General features: G+C 39.6%; 1 protein-coding gene across 2 annotated transcripts in view; it reads right to left on the bottom strand.

The window, feature by feature from the left end:
• Positions 1-18,708, bottom strand: part of Sgo2a (shugoshin 2A) — a 40,938-nt gene that overhangs the window by 11,833 nt on the left and 10,397 nt on the right. The window contains exons 1-6 of one of the 2 annotated variants that reach the window (NM_199007.2): positions 18,133-18,471; positions 16,224-16,349; positions 14,306-14,481; positions 13,150-13,227; positions 11,466-11,551; positions 703-938 (exon numbers count right to left, since the gene is read on the bottom strand). In NM_199007.2, coding sequence (NP_950172.1) covers positions 703-938; positions 11,466-11,551; positions 13,150-13,227; positions 14,306-14,481; positions 16,224-16,347 — 700 coding nt within the window. In that variant the 5' untranslated portion in view covers positions 16,348-16,349; positions 18,133-18,471. Of the gene's footprint in view, positions 1-702; positions 939-11,465; positions 11,552-13,149; positions 13,228-14,305; positions 14,482-16,223; positions 16,350-18,132; positions 18,472-18,708 lie in introns of those variants that run through there. The other variant, NM_001177867.1, reaches the window with a different exon arrangement.

Genomic DNA, 18,708 nt, shown 5'->3' with positions numbered 1-18,708 from the left:
CTCCACAATCATGCCCACAGCAAACCTCATCCAGACCATCTCTCATTATATGATTCTCTTTCCAGATGGTTCTAGACTCTGTCAGCTTGAAAATTAAAACTAACCATCATAATCACTAGTTGGTTATGAGCTTGAAAATGTCACTATACTATTCATCTAGATGAACATTTCTCATATCCATGAAAAGGAGAAGATAAAACTAAATAAATAAATGTAATGGTATTTTCAAATCACAATCTAAGAAAAATGGAAAGCTTAGTCCTGCTCATTTTTGAAGATTGCTTCTAGACTAACAGTATTAGGTGCCCATGGATCTGACATGTCAGGATATTTACTTCAAATTGAAATTTTCAGTAGTTTTAAATTGTAGAAGTTAGCAAGTACAAGTTAGCAATACAAGGGATCTACCTAATTGATAAGCTGTTTAGACATTGTTGCCCTTAAGAAAAGCTACATAATAGCAGAAGATGGCCTATTCAGCCATCATTGGAAGGAGAGGCCTTGCAAAGATTTTATGCCCCAGTACAGGGGAATGCCAGGGCCAGGAAGCCGGAGTGGGTAGGTTGGGGAGCAGGGAGAGGGGAGGGTATAGGGGACTTTCGGGATAGCATTTGAAATGTAAATGAAGAAAATATCTAATAAAAAAAAAAAAAGAAAAGGAAAGAAAAGAAAAGCTACATGAAGTTTTAAAAACAGTCTTACCATTAGGAAGTATATCAACACTTGAAGTATGTTCTAAATGACCTGACCCACATGTCTTCTGATTATCTTCTTTAGGAGGGAATGCTTTCAAATTGCACTGATGTAAGGATGAAGGTTGTCTTGATACTGAAGAGGTACTATCAGGTGAGGTCTTTGATATAGTTCTGTTGTTACACTTTGTCTGCCATTTATCATCAGCACCATCATCATCATCATTTTCTGAAGTTAACAGAACTCTAAAGGCAAGTGAGAATGAAATAAATTCTGTGTTTTACAAAAATTACAAAAATTAAATAGAAAAAGATATCACTATACTTGAACCAATAATCTGACCATTTAGAAAAAATGGAAAAATTATTTAAAGAAAAAGTAAAAACTTGATAAGTAGAACCAGGGATTATTAAAGAAATGGCTAGGGGCTGGAGAGGTGGCCTAACAGTTAAGAGCATGTACTACTCTTCCTGAGGACCTGAGTTTGGTTCTACCATGCATACTGGGCAGCTCACAACTACTTTCAACTTCAGCCCTGGGAGGATCAGCCTCTAGTCTCCACAAGCACCTGCACTCACATACATGGGCATGCTTATAAACACACACACACACACCATTAAAAATAATAAAAAAATTTTAAAAGAAATGGCATATTCTCAAAACCTCTCTGCATGAAAGCTATAGGCTGAGGTAACATTTCTTAAGTTCTTAAAGAAAAATAATACCACTTGGTAATATGCTTCCTGAATTAGAAAAGAATGTTTATCAGTCAGCATAACTGAAATACCTAAACCTGAAAAATAATGCAGCAAAAGAAAATGAATAATTTTCATTGTAACACATATGCAATACACCTTTAAAGAAACAATAATGATTGTGTGATGCAGAGGAGGAAGTTGAGTGGTCCAGCAGCTAAGGTATTCATTTGCCTTGGAAAGCCTGATAGCCTGAGTCCAACTCCTAGAACCCACATTACAGCGGGAACAGACTCCACCAAGTTGTTTTCTGATCTTCACAGGCATGCCATATATTTGCACCCCCATTCATTATATTTTATTATATGAATAAAAAAATTAAGAATTCATTATACTAATAAGGGAGTATCTTTTCAATAGCATCAAAAGCCCCACATGATTAATTCAATAGCTATTCACGAAGAAACTCTCAGCAACCAGTTTTTGAACTTTCTTTTTTCTGAGACAGAGTCTTACTGTGCAGAGCAGCTGCTCTTAACTCACTGTAATCTGACACTTTAGATAACTAAAAAATAGAAATGGAAGGATTCTTTAAAGAAAACTTAAAAACCTGACCAAGAAATAATAATCTGAATGTCCTAATTTTTAATAAGAGAAATAGGATGTTATCAAAAAGTTTTTGACAAAAAAACCTATAGGCTTAGGGCCAGTGAGATGGCCCATTGGGTAAAAGTGGTTGCCATACAAGTCTGAGGACCTGAATTTGATCCCTAGAGCCCACAACGGAAGGAAAGAAATGACCATTAAAGTTGTCCTCTAACCTCTTATAAGTTCTGTGGCATGTATGTATCTATATGCACACCCACTCACCATACACATGCACACATACACAATAATAAAGAATGAGGAAGGAGGGCTGGAGAGATGGCTCAACGGTTAAGAGTACAAACTGCTCTTCTGAAGGTCCTGAGTTCAAATCCTAGAAAACCACACGGTGGCTCACAACCACCTGTAATGAGAATGAGATCTGACGCCCTCTTCTGGTTCATCTGAAGACACCTACAATGTACTTACATATAATAATAAATAAATCTTTGAAAGGTGTGTGTGTGTGTCTGTGTATGTGTGTCTGTGTGTGTGTGTGTGTGTGTGTGGAGAGAGAGAGAGAGAGAGAGAGAGAGAGAGAGAGAGAGAGAGAGAGAGAGAGAGAGAGAAAAGAATCTTTGTCTTTGGGGTGGGAAATCCCCGAGTTTTGAGTATTAAAGTTCTTAAAAAAAAAAGAATGAGGAATGAAACGAAACAAACTGTGAGCTTAGATAACTTCTCCCAAGCTTTTAGTTTGCCTTGAACTTGTAATACTTTGTCTCAACTTAGAACTTTATTAATCCGACAAGATCTAGGAAATCCAAGTGTTCACATCATACCTAAAATGGAAGTACAGTTAAGAATGTCTGTTGTTACGACTTTTCCAACTTTGAACAAGTCGCTATTTCAGTAAAGTAAGAAAAAGGAAAAGAGAAGTGACTTGCAAAGGGAAAAAGCAAACAGTTCTTATTTACAAAGAACAAAAGTCTATTCATAGAAAATTCAAAGAGAGCCATAAACAAGTTCATTCGAAACAGCCTAGTATCTGAAAATTAATTGATTTTTGCAAGCTAACATCAAAAAGAAAATGTAATTAAAAAACAACTGTAACAAGATCCTCTGCCATAGGGCTCCATACCCAAATAGCACTGGAAGAGAGTGAGCCCCCCAAGATTTTTGGACAGGCCTGTGAGTGCATATAGGACCACTACTGCTGCTCAGAGTAACCCACCTGGAACACTCAAGGGGCTGCCTGAGACAGGAGTCTTCAGGTCTCCATCTGCACCCAGAGTTGATACTGTGCCACAGAGCTACTTATACAAATACTGCCAAGAGGGATCTGGTCTCCCAGGAGTGCCTACACATCTACAAGCACAGGTAAGGCCACCACTTCTCTCCAAATTTCTGGCCCAAGAAACACTCACAAAGCCATCAGGACACAAGAACCAAGGATCAGCTGGGGGCAGGACCCTTCTGGTCTCTGTCTGTACCCCAGAACTGACCCTATACAACAGCTCTCCATAGCCAAATTCCTCCTGGAGAGAACTGGTCTCCCAGGAGTACTGACACACAGGCTTGCAGGAGGGACACGCCAAAGTCACAGACAGCAAGGCCAGTTAACACCAGAGATAACCAGATAGTAAAAGACAAGTGCAAGAACATGAGCAACAAAAACCAAGACTACTTGGGCATCATCAGAACCCAGTTCTCCCACCACAGTGAACCCTGATTAGCCAACAAACCAGAAAAGCAAGACTCTGATTTAAAATCACATCTCATGATAATGATAGAGGAATTTAAGGAGGACATAAATAACTCCCTTAAAGAAATACAAGAAAACACAGGTAAACAGGTAGGAGACTTTAAAGAGGAAACACTAAATCCCTTAAAGAATTACAGGAAAACACAACCAAACTGGTGAAAGAACTGAACAAAACCATCCAGGATCTAAAAATAGAAATAGAAACAATGAAGCAATCACAAAGGGAGACAGACCTGGAGATAGAAAACCTAGGAAAGAGATCAGGAGTCATAGATGCAAGCATCACCAACAGAATACAAGAGATAGAAGAGAGAATCTCAGGGGCAGAAGATACCATAGAAAACATTGACACAACAGTCAAAGAAAATGCAAAAAGCAAAAATCTCCTAACTTAAAACATCCAAAGCCGGGCATAGTCGTGCACGCCTTTAATCCCAGCAGAGGCAGGTAAATTTCTGAGTTTGAGGCCAACCTGGTCTACAGAGTGAGTTCCAGGACAGCCAGGACTATACAGAGAAACCCTGTCTCAAAAAAACAAACAAAAAGAAATCCAGGAAATCCAGGACACAATGAGAAGACCAAACCTAAGGGTAATAGATATAGAAGAGAGTAAAGATTCCTAACTTAAAGGGCCAGTAAATATCCTCAACAAAATTATAAAAGAAAACTTCCCTAACCTAAAGAAAGAGATGCCCATGGACATACAAGAAGCCTACAGAACTCCAAATAGTTTGGACCAGAAAAGAAACTCCTCCCATCACTTAATAATCAAAACACCAAATGCATAAAACAAAGAAAGAATATTAAAAGCAGTAAGGGAAAATGGTCTAGTAACATATAATCGCAGACCTATCAGAATTACACCAGACTTCTCACCAGAGACTATGAAAGCTGGCAGATGTCATACAGACACAAATGCCAACCCCAGGTAGGCTACTATATACCCAGCAAAACTCTCAATTACCATAGATGGAGAAACCAAGATACTCCATGACAAAATAAAATTTACACAATATCTTTCCACAAATCCAGCCTTACAAAGTATAATAGATAGAAATTGCCAACACAAGGAGGGAAACTACACCCTAGAAAAAGCAAGAAAGTAATCTTTAAACAAACCAAATAGAGGATAACCACACAAACATAAAAATAACATCAATAATAACAGGGAGCAACAATAACTATTGCTTGATATCTCTTATCAATTGACTCAATTCCTCAATAAAAAGACATAGACTAAAAGACTGGATACGTAAACAGAACCCAGCATTTTCCTGCATACAGGAAATGCACCTCAGTGTCAAAGACAAACACTACCTCAGAGTAAAGGGCTGGAAAACAATTTAACAATTTTCCAAGCACATGGTCCCAAGAAACAAGAGAGAATAGCCATTCTATTATTGAATAAAATCGACTTTCAACTAAAAGTCATCAAAAAAAAAAAAAAAAAAAAAAAAAAGGAAGGACACTTCATACTCATCAAAGGAAAAATCTACCAAGAACAACTCTCAGTTCATCTATGCTCCAAATGCACGGGCACCCAGAATTCTCACCCGAGGAATACCCAATGGCTGAGAAGCACCTGAAAAAATGTTCAACATCCTTAGTCACCAGGAACATGCAAACCAAAACAACCCTGAGATTCCACCTTACACCAGTTAAGAATGGCTAAGATCAAAAATTCAGGTGACAGCAGATGCTGGCGAGGATGTGGAGAAAGGGGAACACTCCTCCATTGCGGTGGGAACTGCAAGCTGGCACAACCACTCTGGAAATTAGTTTGGTGGTTCCTCAGAAAATTGGACATAGTACTACCTGAATACCCAGCAACAACACTCCTGGGTATATACCCAAAAGATGCTCTAACATGTAATAAGGACACAAGCTCCACTATGTTCATAGCAGCCTTATTTATAATAGCCAGAAGCTAGAAAGAACCCAGATGTCCCTCAACAGAGGAATGGATACAGAAAATGTGGTACATTTACACAATGGAGTACTACTACTCAGCTATTAAAAACAATGAATTTATGAAATTCTTAGGCAAATGGATGGAACTAGAAAATTTCACCCTGAGTGAGGTAACCCAATCACAAAAAAACACACATGCTATGCACTCACTGATAAATGGATATTAGTCCAGAAGCTCAGAATACCTAAGAGACAATTCACAGACCACATGAAGCTCAAGAACAAGGAAGACCAAAGTGTGGATACTTCAGTCCTTCTTAGAAGGGGAAACAAAATACCCATGGGAGGTGTTACAGAGACAAAGTATGGAGCAGAGACTGAAGGAAAGGCCATCCAGAGACTGTCCCACCTGGGGATCCATCCCATATACAGTCATCAAACCCAGACACTATTGAGGATGCCAAGAAGCGCTTGCTGACAGGAGCCTGATATAGCTGTCTCCTGAGGGGCTCTGCCAGTGCCTGACAAATACAGAGGTGGATGCTCTCAGTCAACCATTGGACTGAGCAGAGTCCCCAATGGAGGAGCTAGAGAAAGGACCCAAGGAGCTGAAGGAGTTTGCAGCCCCATAAGGAAGAAAAACAGTATGAACCAATCAGTACCTCCAGAGCTCCCTGGGACTAAACCACCAACTAAAGAGTACACATCGAGGGACCCATGGTTCCAGCTGCATATGTAGCAGAGGATGGCCTTGTTGGTCATCAATGGGAGGAGAGGACTTTGGTCCTATGAAGGCTCTAGGCCCCTGTGTAATGGAATGCCAGGGCCAGGAAATGGGAGTGGGTGGGTTGGGGAGCAGGGGGAGGGGGCAGGAGTTTTTTGGAGGGGAAACTAGGAAAGGGGATAACATTTGAAATTTAAATAAAGAAAATATCTAATAAAAACTAAAAATGAAAAAAGAAACAAGTGCATCCAGTGTCCTAAGGCATGACTGTATTCCCAGCATTCCAGCAGTGAAGGCAGAGGAATAGTAATTAAAGGGCAGCTTTAGTTACATGGAATCTTGGCTCAAACAATCAAGACAAAGGAATGCATTCAGCACAACACTAACATATCAAGCAAGTAGGAAAGAACCCAACATATGGAATAATTATATAAAAAAAAAAACCCTAGAGAACATAAAATAGCTAAGTAGACCAAGTGATACAATGTGCTTAGAGATGAAACTATTATATAAAATTTCTATTTTCCTCAAACTGAACATATTTTTTATTAACAGAATTATTGTTTATTAACAGAATCTCATATGTTCGATTTTACCAATAAAGACTTGGGAACCAGATAATGAGGTGAAAACCTGACAGCTCAGAGAGGCAGAGAGAGCTCACACCTGACCTTCTTCCTTAGCTAATGTTCCACTCTATCTCAAAAACTCTTCAAAATGAATGTCCCTCCCTTCTACTTCCTGTCCGTCTCTCTATCTGTCTTCCTGACTTCCTCTTACTCTCTAAGGTGTTTTCCTATGTGCATTCCATGTCAGCTGGTTGCTTGCTCCACCACTTGACCTATGGTTGACTTTATATAATCCTGTTGACAATAAACAGAAAGTTCTTGACTATGTGTGTTAGGGTTGAGCCACACCACAACTAAAAATAGTTTTTTCCAGTAAATAACACAATCTTGGGGTTCATAGTGTGATCAAATTATCCTACAATGTCTACTAAATTTTCCAACTATCCCTTTGTGTGTGTGTGTGTGTTGGGTGAGGGGGGGGGTGCTGCAAATCGCTAAACTACTTATAAAATGCAAAGGATCAAAATAGTCATACTAATATTGATAAAGGATCAAAATAGTCATACTAATATTGATAAATGAAAAGAATGAATAAAGTAAGAGACATAAACTGAAACAAGACTGATAACTAATCATTTAGGCAGCAAGGTAGTGACAAGACTCACATATAAGCCGAGTTCAGAAGCAGACTCTTCAATATCCATCCAGTCAGTTCATTATGACATAGATGAAATAGTCATTAGGTAAGAGAAGTGTTTTTAATAAATAGTGCAAAGCCAATGACATTTCCACACTAATAAACAAAACAACAATAACAACTCTGACCCCTTGTAATGGTTTCTATAAGCCTGGACCAGACTGAATGGCACTACTAGAAGGCGTGGCCTTATAGGAGTAGGTGTGTCACTGTGGGTGTGACCATTAAGACCCCTGTCCTAACTGCCTTAGAAGTCAGTCATTCAAGCCGGGCGTGGTGGCGCATGCCTTTAATCCCAGCACTCGGGAGGCAGAGGCAGACGGATTTCTGAGTTCAAGGCCAGTCTGGTCTACAAGGTGAGTTCCAGGACAGCCAGGGCTATACAGAGAAACCCTGTCTCGAAAAACCAAAAAAAAAAAAAAAAAAAAAAAAAAAAGAAAAAGAAAAAGAAAAGAAGTCAGTCATTCTTCTAGCAGTCTTCAAAATGAGACTTAGAATTCTCAGCTCCTCCTGCACCATGCCTGCATACATGCTCCCACCGTTGATGATAATGGACTGAACCTCAGAACCTGTAAACCAGCCTCAATTAAATGTTATCCTTACAAGAGTTGCCTTGGTCATGGTGTCTGTTCACAGCAGTAAAACCCTAAGACCCCCTTCCCTCACATCATACCCAAAGTCTAAGTAGGCTGAAGATCTTAATGGGGTAGGGAAGCTGATGTAATGGATGAGTAGGTAAAGCATCTACTATACAAGGCTGAGTACACAAGGATGAGTAGGTAAAGCACCTACTATACAAGGCTGGAGACCTAACTTCAATCCCTAAGGACCCATGTGAAGATCAAAGGAGAGAGCTAACTTCATGAAGTTATCCTCTGGCCATCAAACATATGCTATGGCACATGCAAGTGCCTTTCCATCCCCATCATGCATGTAATAACAGTAATGATAATAACAAAAAAGAATAATTTAAGTTTTTAATTTAAATGTATACCTTCATGCCGGAAGAGGGCCCTAGATTTCATTACAGATGGTTGTGAGCCACCATGTAGTTGCTGGGAATTGAACTCAGGACCTCTGAAAGGGCAGCCAGTGCTCTTAACTGCTGAGCGATCTCTCCAGCCCAATAATTTTTAAAATCAATGTAAAAAGGAAGTGTTGAAGCATGCTTCTTTTGACATAACTGCAGCCATTTTGTATTTAGTCTCCATTTTGCTCATAAGGTGAAATTAAGTTCAGGTTCTCAGACTTCACTTTCCAGGAGTAATTATCCACAACTGAAAAATTCTCCTAAACGGCCATAGCACTCTGGTTGCATTACTTATGCTCTGTTAGCTCAACGCCCTGATCCTCCCCTGTTCACCCCCATCCACCACTGCTCTGACATTACTTAGGATCAATCAGCTTAAACATCAGCTGATAATACTTTGTCAAGTTAACCAAAATGTAGTACTACCTCTACCCTTCTGAATCACAATTTGGTTTTTCCTATAAAAAGCTTGCCCAAACAGACTGGTAGCACAATTAGGCCCCCAAGTCCTTTGTTATGGTCCTGATCAATTAGTCTTGGGATGTGTGTTCAATAAACTATTCTTGCTTAATTGACATTAGTGCTCATACAGTCTGTGTGGCAATCCCTGAACCCCAACAGAAGATAATACACTTTTGGTAACAGAATAATGAATGACCTGTAAACAGTAAAGGGTCACAGGAAGTATTAATCAGAACATTGGGAGGGAACACACATACACACACATGTATACACACACACTGACTGGGCTTTATAAAGAACTGTTCATGTAAATATCCCAAGGAGACAAAAAGAAAAGACCCAAGCCAGAAAGAAAACACTTGTTATACACAAAGTAAAAATTAATACTACTCAAAAGAACACATATGAACAAGTATTTAACTTCATTTGTCATCAGGGAAGTAAAGATAAAAACTTGAATTTAACACTACTGCACACTGAGGATATAGGACAGGAATATTAACACACTGCTGCTAGGACCATACTCCAGAAACAGATTGGTAGTTTATACCAAATAGAATGTGGATTCATTCACCAAGCAGGAGATACCTATATATCTGTATGTGGCAGCCTCATCTGTAACAGATCAGAGCTGGAAATGCAGCAGAACGGCAGATTGGAGATGCAGTGGAATACTACACAGCAATGCAGATGATTTACAGCTACAATATAGGTAACTCCTACAAACAAGGCTGAGCAAAATCAGACTTATAAAAGTATTTTTTGATCATTAGAGGAATCACACAAAATTGATGTATGATGTTTTAAGATCAGAATCCTTGGTAGGAAGGCATTGGGTGATGATCAGAGAGGAAGCTACGGGGATACATCTGAGATCATTGGTACCTTTTTCTTTTTTGTCCTTTAGGGTCTTCTGGATAAGGTCATATAATGCTGTTTACATGTGAAAATCTGTCTTTAATATGTATGAAATATTTCAAACAAAATCTCATTAAAGGACACAATGCATTTTTTTGTACAGCAAACAAATATACTTGATTGAGGTTTTCTGGTTTGTTTATTGAGACAGGGTCTAACTGTAGCCCAGCGAGGCCCAGGCTGGCCTCAAACGTGTGGAGATTTTACTGCATCAGCCTCCTAAGCACTGGCATTACAGGTTGGCACCACCACCACACCGGGCTATACGGAGACATTTGAAACAATAAATGCATGACAGCCAGCCAACGTGTCCTTGAAAACATAAAGGTGTAAGATAATACAACTTACTACTTTTAAAATACATTAATAAAATGTACTGGTACAAAATGGTAGCAATACAGATTGTAGATAAATAAAATAGAACAAACTGGAATAAATAGAAAATGATATAAGTGGCATGACCTGAGAGTTCTTCCCCTCCTGTGGTAAAAGACAGTATTTCATATATGAATGCCTCTACTTATTTAATGATTTTACTAAAACGCAAGTTTCCTCCCTTAACCAAACTATCCAATAGATAATCACTACTCATGCTTCTTTAAGAAACTTTCTAACTTTCTGCTATGCATTGGAATAGTATGCATGCATATACCTGCACAAATACAAGATCTTTATACTTAGGCAGCTCATCCTTACATATACGTTATGTAATATACAGAGACTGTATACACTTAAGACAAACACATTAAACATTAAGTAGATGGAAAGATTCCAGTCACTGCTTAAGTCATTTCACATCTCTCAGCCTCAGGGTCGACTGTTTAATACATCAGCTTTGAAACTGGGTATCCTTTGATGACTTGTAACCAAGTCAATCAAAAAAGGAAAGAGACTTTAGACAAGAGAATAGCCAAAGTGAGAGTTAATCTCACAGATTAAAACAGTAAGTATACATGATATTAAAGGTGGAAAGAGTTAATCAGATTTGCTCAGCAAGAAAAAAAGGCCAGAAAAAATGTAATTAAAAGTAGCAACTACTACAACCTACTTATCTGCATTTGAGGACAGTTTCCTCAGAGTCCTGAAGAGCCAGCCTTAATAAGACACCACACACGATTCCCATTTCCACCTCAGTAACACAGATATAGGCTGACAGAGAACACTGACTATTTTATGAAGTCTGCTCTGAGTCAGTGTCAATCTAGCCCAGGTAACTAAAGGTATACTAAACTCAAGTATACAACAGAAGTCTATGAAATGTTTAATTCAACAAAGCAACATTACACATTATTTATAAGTCATTATCTCTGTTTTTTCTGTTTATAGAATGTGAGTAAATAAGACCACTCAAAGCCCACTCTCCCATCTTCTGGGGCACAAGCACATAAGCCAACATTTAGCCAAGCTCTAAACGATTACCTTGCATATGGAAGATGCGCAGGCTTGCACTGCTTACTGTTCCTTTGTTTCTTGGTAGCTGACAGGAGAAAAGAACCTTGGTGGAACTATTTTTGAGTAAAACAAAGAAAATGGTAAGAAATAATCTATTGTATTTTAATGACTTGTTATTAAAATAGCAAATTACACTAGGATACCAACAGAACCAGAACAAAATTCTTGTACTGTATATGTGTATTGCTGGAGTAATTCAGGACCCTGTTCATGCCAGCTAAGTATTCTACCACTGAACTACCCAGCCTTTACTTTGGGCTTTAATAGTTAAATAATTATAGTATAGTATAAAGATAAGATTAAAATAGCTCATCCTTCGTCAATCTTTCCAGTGATAATCACTCCTGATAGTTTTGTTAAGTTACTAACCCTTCAAAACTTTCTATAGACAGAAATATTAAGATATACATTAATATATAATATATATACACATTATACATATGCGTACATGTATATTATACACACACAAGATCATTATAGCTATACATAATTTTTTCATGTCTACTACATATGTGTTATGTAGCATGGAAACACACATTTGGAAGTTATCAGTACAGGTTAGTAATCAAAACAAAGACTGGTAAAATTACCTAACAAGAATGAATATAGACAGAAGAGAGAAATCTAATAACTAACTCTTGGGTACTCTAAAACTTAGCAGTTAGGGAAGGAAACCAAAAAACCAGCTGAAAGAACAAGCAGAAAGGTGGGGAAAGATCTTAGAGAGCAGTGTCCTGAGAGTCCTAAGATCAGCCTAAGGACCAACCACTGCCCCTGGGATCTTGTCATGCTAGTCCCACTGGCGGCTTACAGAAACACCATAGTGATGTAGAAGTCTAGAGGTGTGAATCAAAAGAAAGGAGAACATGGGAATAAGTCTCTGAAGAAGTGTAAAAGTATGAATGAGACAGTGGCTGAGGAGAATGTGCTTTTGTTGGTGCTTTCAAGAGGAATTATAATAAGCTTTCTGCATACTGATGCAAAATAATCCACAAAAGAAAAAATATAATGATATAGGAGATAAAAGTACTCTATACTAACATCAAGGTAACAGCAAAAGACAACCGATGCAGCTAACAATAAGAAATGGCTCAAAGGGTAAGGGTATGGCCAAGCCTTAGAATGTGTATTATTGACATGAAGGACAGGACAGGACTTCAGGCCACAGGGATGGCAAGGTCCTTAGGTCAGGCTTGCTCAGAAGAACAGCACAATTTCCCCCCGACTCATATATGGATAATACTGATCTTATGTATGTCTGTGGTTTATTTTGTGTCATTATTTTAAATGGTCTAGAATTCATCTTACAGACTGGTATACAATAGGATCTGCCTATATTTCACCCCAATAATTTTTCAATTCTTTTTATTTTAAAATAAATTCTCTAACTTGAAATGTTCCATCCTACTAAGACTTTGTTTCTAAATCTTTTGGGTGGGTCATGTTCCAAAGAGCAGTTTAATCCATTATTTTAAATCAAAATTAGATTTTAATGAAATAATTTTAATAACTGATTGTAAAGGTGATGCATTCTACATGATTACTGGTATGTCTTTGCACATTTGAATGTCTTACCTTGATGTTATTTAATCTCAACTCTCTTTAGTAATGCTAAAAAAAAAAATGGCCCCACTCACGTGAATTCACTCACCTCAGAAAGACTGCTTATTTCAATTGCAGTTAACAAATCATTGCTCACATGCGATTCTATTTCTACAAGCTTCTTATTCTGTGCACGTAAAAGAAAGACTTCCTTTCACTAAGGTTTGAGATTGGTTATGACGATACATTTACAGATAGCAGCAGTGTAAGAAGACTCAAAGTAAGCATTTTTTTTTGATTCTAGCCTCATTTTTTGAGGCGAGTTCTCACACTGTAACCCAAGGCAGCCTAGGACTAACTCCACAGTGGAGACTGGCTGTGCGCTGGTGGCAAGCCTCTTGCCTCAGCTTCTAACTACTGGGATTACAGACATGAAATCATGCCTGGTTAGTGTTTTCAACTGAGACCACATTAAGCTCAAAAGCTACATTAATATTCTGTCAGAACAGCCATGAACACACAGATACACTCAACATTTGACACTAGTCACTAATTTTCTGATATTTTTGTTTTCACATAACCATATATTACATGGAAAAAAAACATAGTCAGTAATACAAATTAAATCATCAAAGTATTACAGGCCATCTTTTCCATTTTAAACCAATTTCGACTCATTTTAGACCTAAAACTACAAAGAAAGGACAACCTCCTCAATTCTATTTGGCTTGTAGCCAAAGAAATGCAAGATTAAAGGAGAACAGAAATATTGTGCGGACTCTTTCAATTATTCAGAGGAGTTACACTCACCATTTAAAAATGTATGAGTGGGCCAAGTTTTTGCTTATGGTGAGCAACCAAATGATGATCATGGTGTTAAACTGGTTTATGGTACACACAGCATGCATTTAGAGCAGGATTCAAGATGTCTGTTCTATCACCAAGAGGTGTCTATCCTTTAGTATAGACTTACACAGCATTCTCTACATAACTGAAATTTAAAAAACATTTTTAGAGTTTCTATAGTAATGTAGTTAAAAGATTCCATTTTAGCCGGGCGTGGTGGCACACGCCTTTAATCCCAGCACTTGGGAGGCAGAGGCAGGTGGATTTCTGAGTTCGAGGCCACCCTGGTCTACAAAGTGAGCTCCAGGACAGCCAGGGCTACACAGAGAAACCTTGTCTTGAAAAACCAAAAAAAAAAAAAAAAAAAAAAAAAAAGATTCCATTTAAATGGAGAGTCCAAAACAATACAATTTCCATACCAAGGTATTTAACTTTAAGCGAAGAAAGGTATTCTCAAAATTCAGTTTCTCTACTTCTTTCTGTAATTGCATCTTTTCGGTAGTAATTCTTCGAGAATTCTCTTTCTCTTTACTAAGGGCCCGCGCTAATGCTCTGTTGTTGTGCTTTAGAGAGATCTTGAAAATAGAAGAATTGTCTGCAAAAATATTTTTAAAAAGTTAACACTCAACTTATACCTTATAATTCTTTAATAAAATCTCACATTCCTTAGTAAAATTATTTCAGAAAAAATGTAGTTTACTTTATAGATATCAAGTCACAGTTGGAAATGAATGCCAATACAAACACAGTTTTAGAGAAAATAAACGTGCCCAGGTTTTGAAGCTGGAGACAGACAAGCTAGAGAGCAGACAGAGGCTGAGAAGAGAAGCAGCTGGGACTGCTCTGAGAGGAGCCCTGCAGAGAGCAGCCTCGCCCTGCCACCTTGACTAGAGGCAAGGCGGAAGATGACCCCCACAGCTCTCGCTAGCTGGAGACCCACAGGAGCTAGGGCAGCCAATCTGAAATGTTTGCACAAGTTTCTGGGTCTCCACAACTCAATAAAATTGCTATGCTCCCAAATGCCATTTCTTAAACTTCAAATGAAAGGACTAATTGTCTAGGACCTGTGGAAGCGTCAACTCTACCCAAATGAGTAGACCTTTTGTAGTAACTGACTGCAATCTATGTTACTATGATTTAAATTGTTACTGAAACGGTAGCAAAGACATTTCAGTGAGGAGTTAAGGATTAAATTCACCTTAAAAGTCCTATGTTCCTTTAGTATGATTAAATCATAATTATATTTTCATAATTTGAATTTTAGATTCTACTACATGCCAATAACATACTTACTCCACAGTAACACACACAATTGTCTTGGTCTCCTGAGTGCTGAAATTATAGGCATGTGCTAATATATCATATTAAAATAAGTTTTGTTAAATATAACCTTTTTAGATGTTCAGAAAAACATTTTGGGCATCTAAAAAAAGAAAGAACAGTAGGGCAACAGCTGGACTGTAAAAAAAAAAGTAATAATTAAAAATGCAAAAAGAAGAAAGAAAGAAAGAAAGAAAGAACGAACAAACGAACCATACCAGGACTTCATATTTGGTAGAGAATAGTTTCACTTGGCTCTCCTTGGCATACCCAATAGAAACAGACCACAACCAGTTAGGACATCCAAAAGCTAAAAATAACCTGTTGTTTTCCAAAAGGTCCTGACGAATGAAGCAGGAAATAACCATTGTAGAAAGCTGGCTAATTCAGATTTACCTACAGATCCCGGAAGGAGCAACGTCCTGACTTAAAGATACTTAAAACATTTTGGCTCAGTGTAAGTCATGGGTGTGACATCAGCAGACAGACAGTACATTTCCCAGTGTAGCCAACATGGGCATAAACCATTGAGATAATTTTTGGGAACAATAAAAGTTTATCCTAGGAAGTTTCCCATCTTCATGGGTTTTTATTTATTTATGTTGTTTTTGTTTTTGTTGTCTGCTTGCCTTCCTAACGCCTTATTGCCAGGATTCATAAAATCTCATTTCCAAAGTGCATAGTGCTTTCTTGGTGAACTCTGGCCTATATAAAATCATGTACTACCACACCTGATCTTGGCCAAGCACGTCTACGTGACTTATCACCTGACTGCCACAGAATGAATGCAAAGCAAATCTTTTACTCTCTGTAGCTCTTTTCTTGAGAAACCACATTGGTATTGTCTTTGCATGAGAAGAGGTAGCTGCCTGGGGGCAGGCCAAGGGCAGATTGCAAAACCATTCAGCAGAATAGCTGAGAGCCACAGAGAGGAAAGAGCAAACAGAAAAAGTACCAGCTAACAAAGTAGTCATTTTAGTAGTTTTCTATATTTGCTAAAATAAGGTAGGTACTTACTTAATATTTTTGCTTTGATCTTTGAAGCAAGAGAAACATTCAAATTTGTCTTTGCAATTCTGCCCTTCACTCGTCTCTGAATTCCAGAGGTAACAGTGTCAACTTTTATCCCTGGGTACTCCATTTCTGAAGTGAAAGGAAAAGAAAAGATGGGGTGGGGTGGGAGACCAGCATAGTACTGAGTGATAAGAGAAAAAAACTGGTAACGATCCATTCCAAAGCCCAACCACCATGACTTACAATACACTGTCGACATAATGTATTTGCAAAGCCCTTTACATAAAGATCTTAAAATACGAACTTAGAGAATCAGGAGAATTAGTGAATTCCAAAAAGGTAAATACTTTTGTTTTTCTATTCAAACCTATATTATATCACCATGCCTAGTGGACACAATGGGCTACCAGCAGAAGACAGGATAGGGTCCCTGCTGTCATGGAAAGAAAAGTCCAGTGTGACACAGACACTGTTGTTACTATGCAAAAGTATAACCTTAGATAGGCAAGTGGACCTTCATGGAAGCACAAAAGAAATGACTCACTCAAGGGGCGGAAGAGGGCTTGGAAAGAGAGGAAATTACAAGCTTAAGTCTAGATTTATGGTCTACACTGGTTAACAATGTAATAGAATTGGAAATAAATAATTAGTATGACAAGAACAATGACTTTAACACACAAGACATTAAAGAAGTGCTAATGCTAACTGGGCAGAGAAAACAGATCAGAAAAAGCTTCACTGAGGTGCAGGTGGCGATGCTGGGCTATGTGCTCGAATGGGGTCAACGCCCCAAACCTATATTCCCGCCACAAGCCACTCTGCTCCTTGCTCTGAGTCCACAGAACAATCTCAGTGTTCCTTTTATGTCCATCACAAAAATCCCTAGATTCCACAAGATTCCTCATTATCTTTACCTTCCTCACCCTAACTGCCCTCCAACTCTTCCCAACCCGGAAGCGGTCCTATAGTAGGCTACAAAGTGACCTAGTCAGGTACCTGCAATTCTCAATCTATACATAGTCTGCAGATCTAGTATAAGGATCCAATGAAAAGATTCTTATTTATCTAGGCATCCCTAACGCCATCACAAACATCTTCACGGAGAAGAGCAGAGATTAGGGTAATGCTGACAGGCAGAAGTTTCTATTAAATGTGTTTTCTGCTGAACTCTTAGTGCCTGGCACATAGCAGCTCCTTGGATAAACATTTCTAATAGAAATATATATGAACACATGAAAGAACTTCTCAGTAGAAAAAAAATCTGCCCAATGTTGAAATGGTCATGTTTGAAAGCATTGAGCAGATGTGGAAAGCTGTTAAGCAAATGACCGAGAAGATGGTTGGGGGCGGGGGGCGAATTTCTGCAACGGGGAGGAAGTTCACTAGGAACGTTTCAACAGTAAAGTTCAACTGTTCTAAAGTTTCGCCCCCCCCCCCCACCAAAAACAAACAAACAAACCATAAAACCGCAGGGAAGCTGGTAGGCTAATTGCAGGTTTTCACCTCACAATCTGAGCAGGGAAACAAGGAGGCTAGCTGCAGATCTTCAACTTTCCCTCCAGTCCAATCCCCCGTCTCATCCACAGCCCTGTGGCAGACCTTCTACTGTGACCTCTTCTCATTCTTTGATCCCACTTCTGAGGGGGGCGGGAATAAACAGATCCTGATGACACACCCTGCTTTCCTCCCTCCTGTGGACCCCCATGCCACGCCCTAGCATATAGCACATCTCCATTTCTAAGTGTCAGCTCCCAATACCCAGATCCCGGCCAAGCTATTAGTTCTCTGTTCGAAACAAGCCTGGCAGAAGCCCTACCCTGGAGATGCGTGTAGGTGCATCCTTACCTACACGAAAGCAGCCGTTTCAGACCTGGTCACAAGGACCTAGATCCCTTTCCCTCCAGGTACTGACCTGAAAACTAGTGGCGACCCCTCGCCCAGCTGGGAGCTCAAAGTCAGAACAGAGGTTACCGCCCCGATCCGAAGGCGGCTCCGCGTCCCGGCTCCGCGTCCCGGCCCTGCAAGCCGACGCGCGGCGGCGAGGACTGAGGCGCCAGGAGTGGCTACCGAGAAGGGTTCCGGCTTCGCAGGCCTTGCTGGCCGCGCTGGCCTCGTCCACGCCTACCAGCGACCCCTTCAGCTGTGGGTGCCCACACTTGCCAGGGAAGCGCGACAATCCGCGAAGACCAGGATTCAGGTTTAAACTGCGCGGCAGTTAGCGTTTATGCTCCAGCCAATCAGATTCCGAGAAGGCGGCGCAAAGATGCGCTGCCACCCGGAAGTGGAAGACGGAAGGGGCGGGACGTACTGGAGAGGGTCGAGTGGGCGTGGCTGGGTGAGCCGGGCGGGCTGCAGCGAGCGTGAAAAGGTTCTCCTTGCCTCTCTGAGCTTCTGGTAGCCATTTCCACCAGCCCTGACAGAGAGGGCCATTCACCACGGATAAAGGGACACTCTGAGGGTTGGCAGGCACCTCTAGTCCTTCGCAGGG

Source organism: Mus musculus, chromosome 1 (genome assembly GCF_000001635.26).
Source record: "Mus musculus strain C57BL/6J chromosome 1, GRCm38.p6 C57BL/6J".
In the NCBI taxonomy this organism is placed as follows: Eukaryota; Metazoa; Chordata; class Mammalia; order Rodentia; family Muridae; genus Mus; species Mus musculus.
The sequence above is the reverse complement of the archived record's forward strand: the minus strand, read 5'-3'. Positions and strand labels throughout refer to the sequence as shown.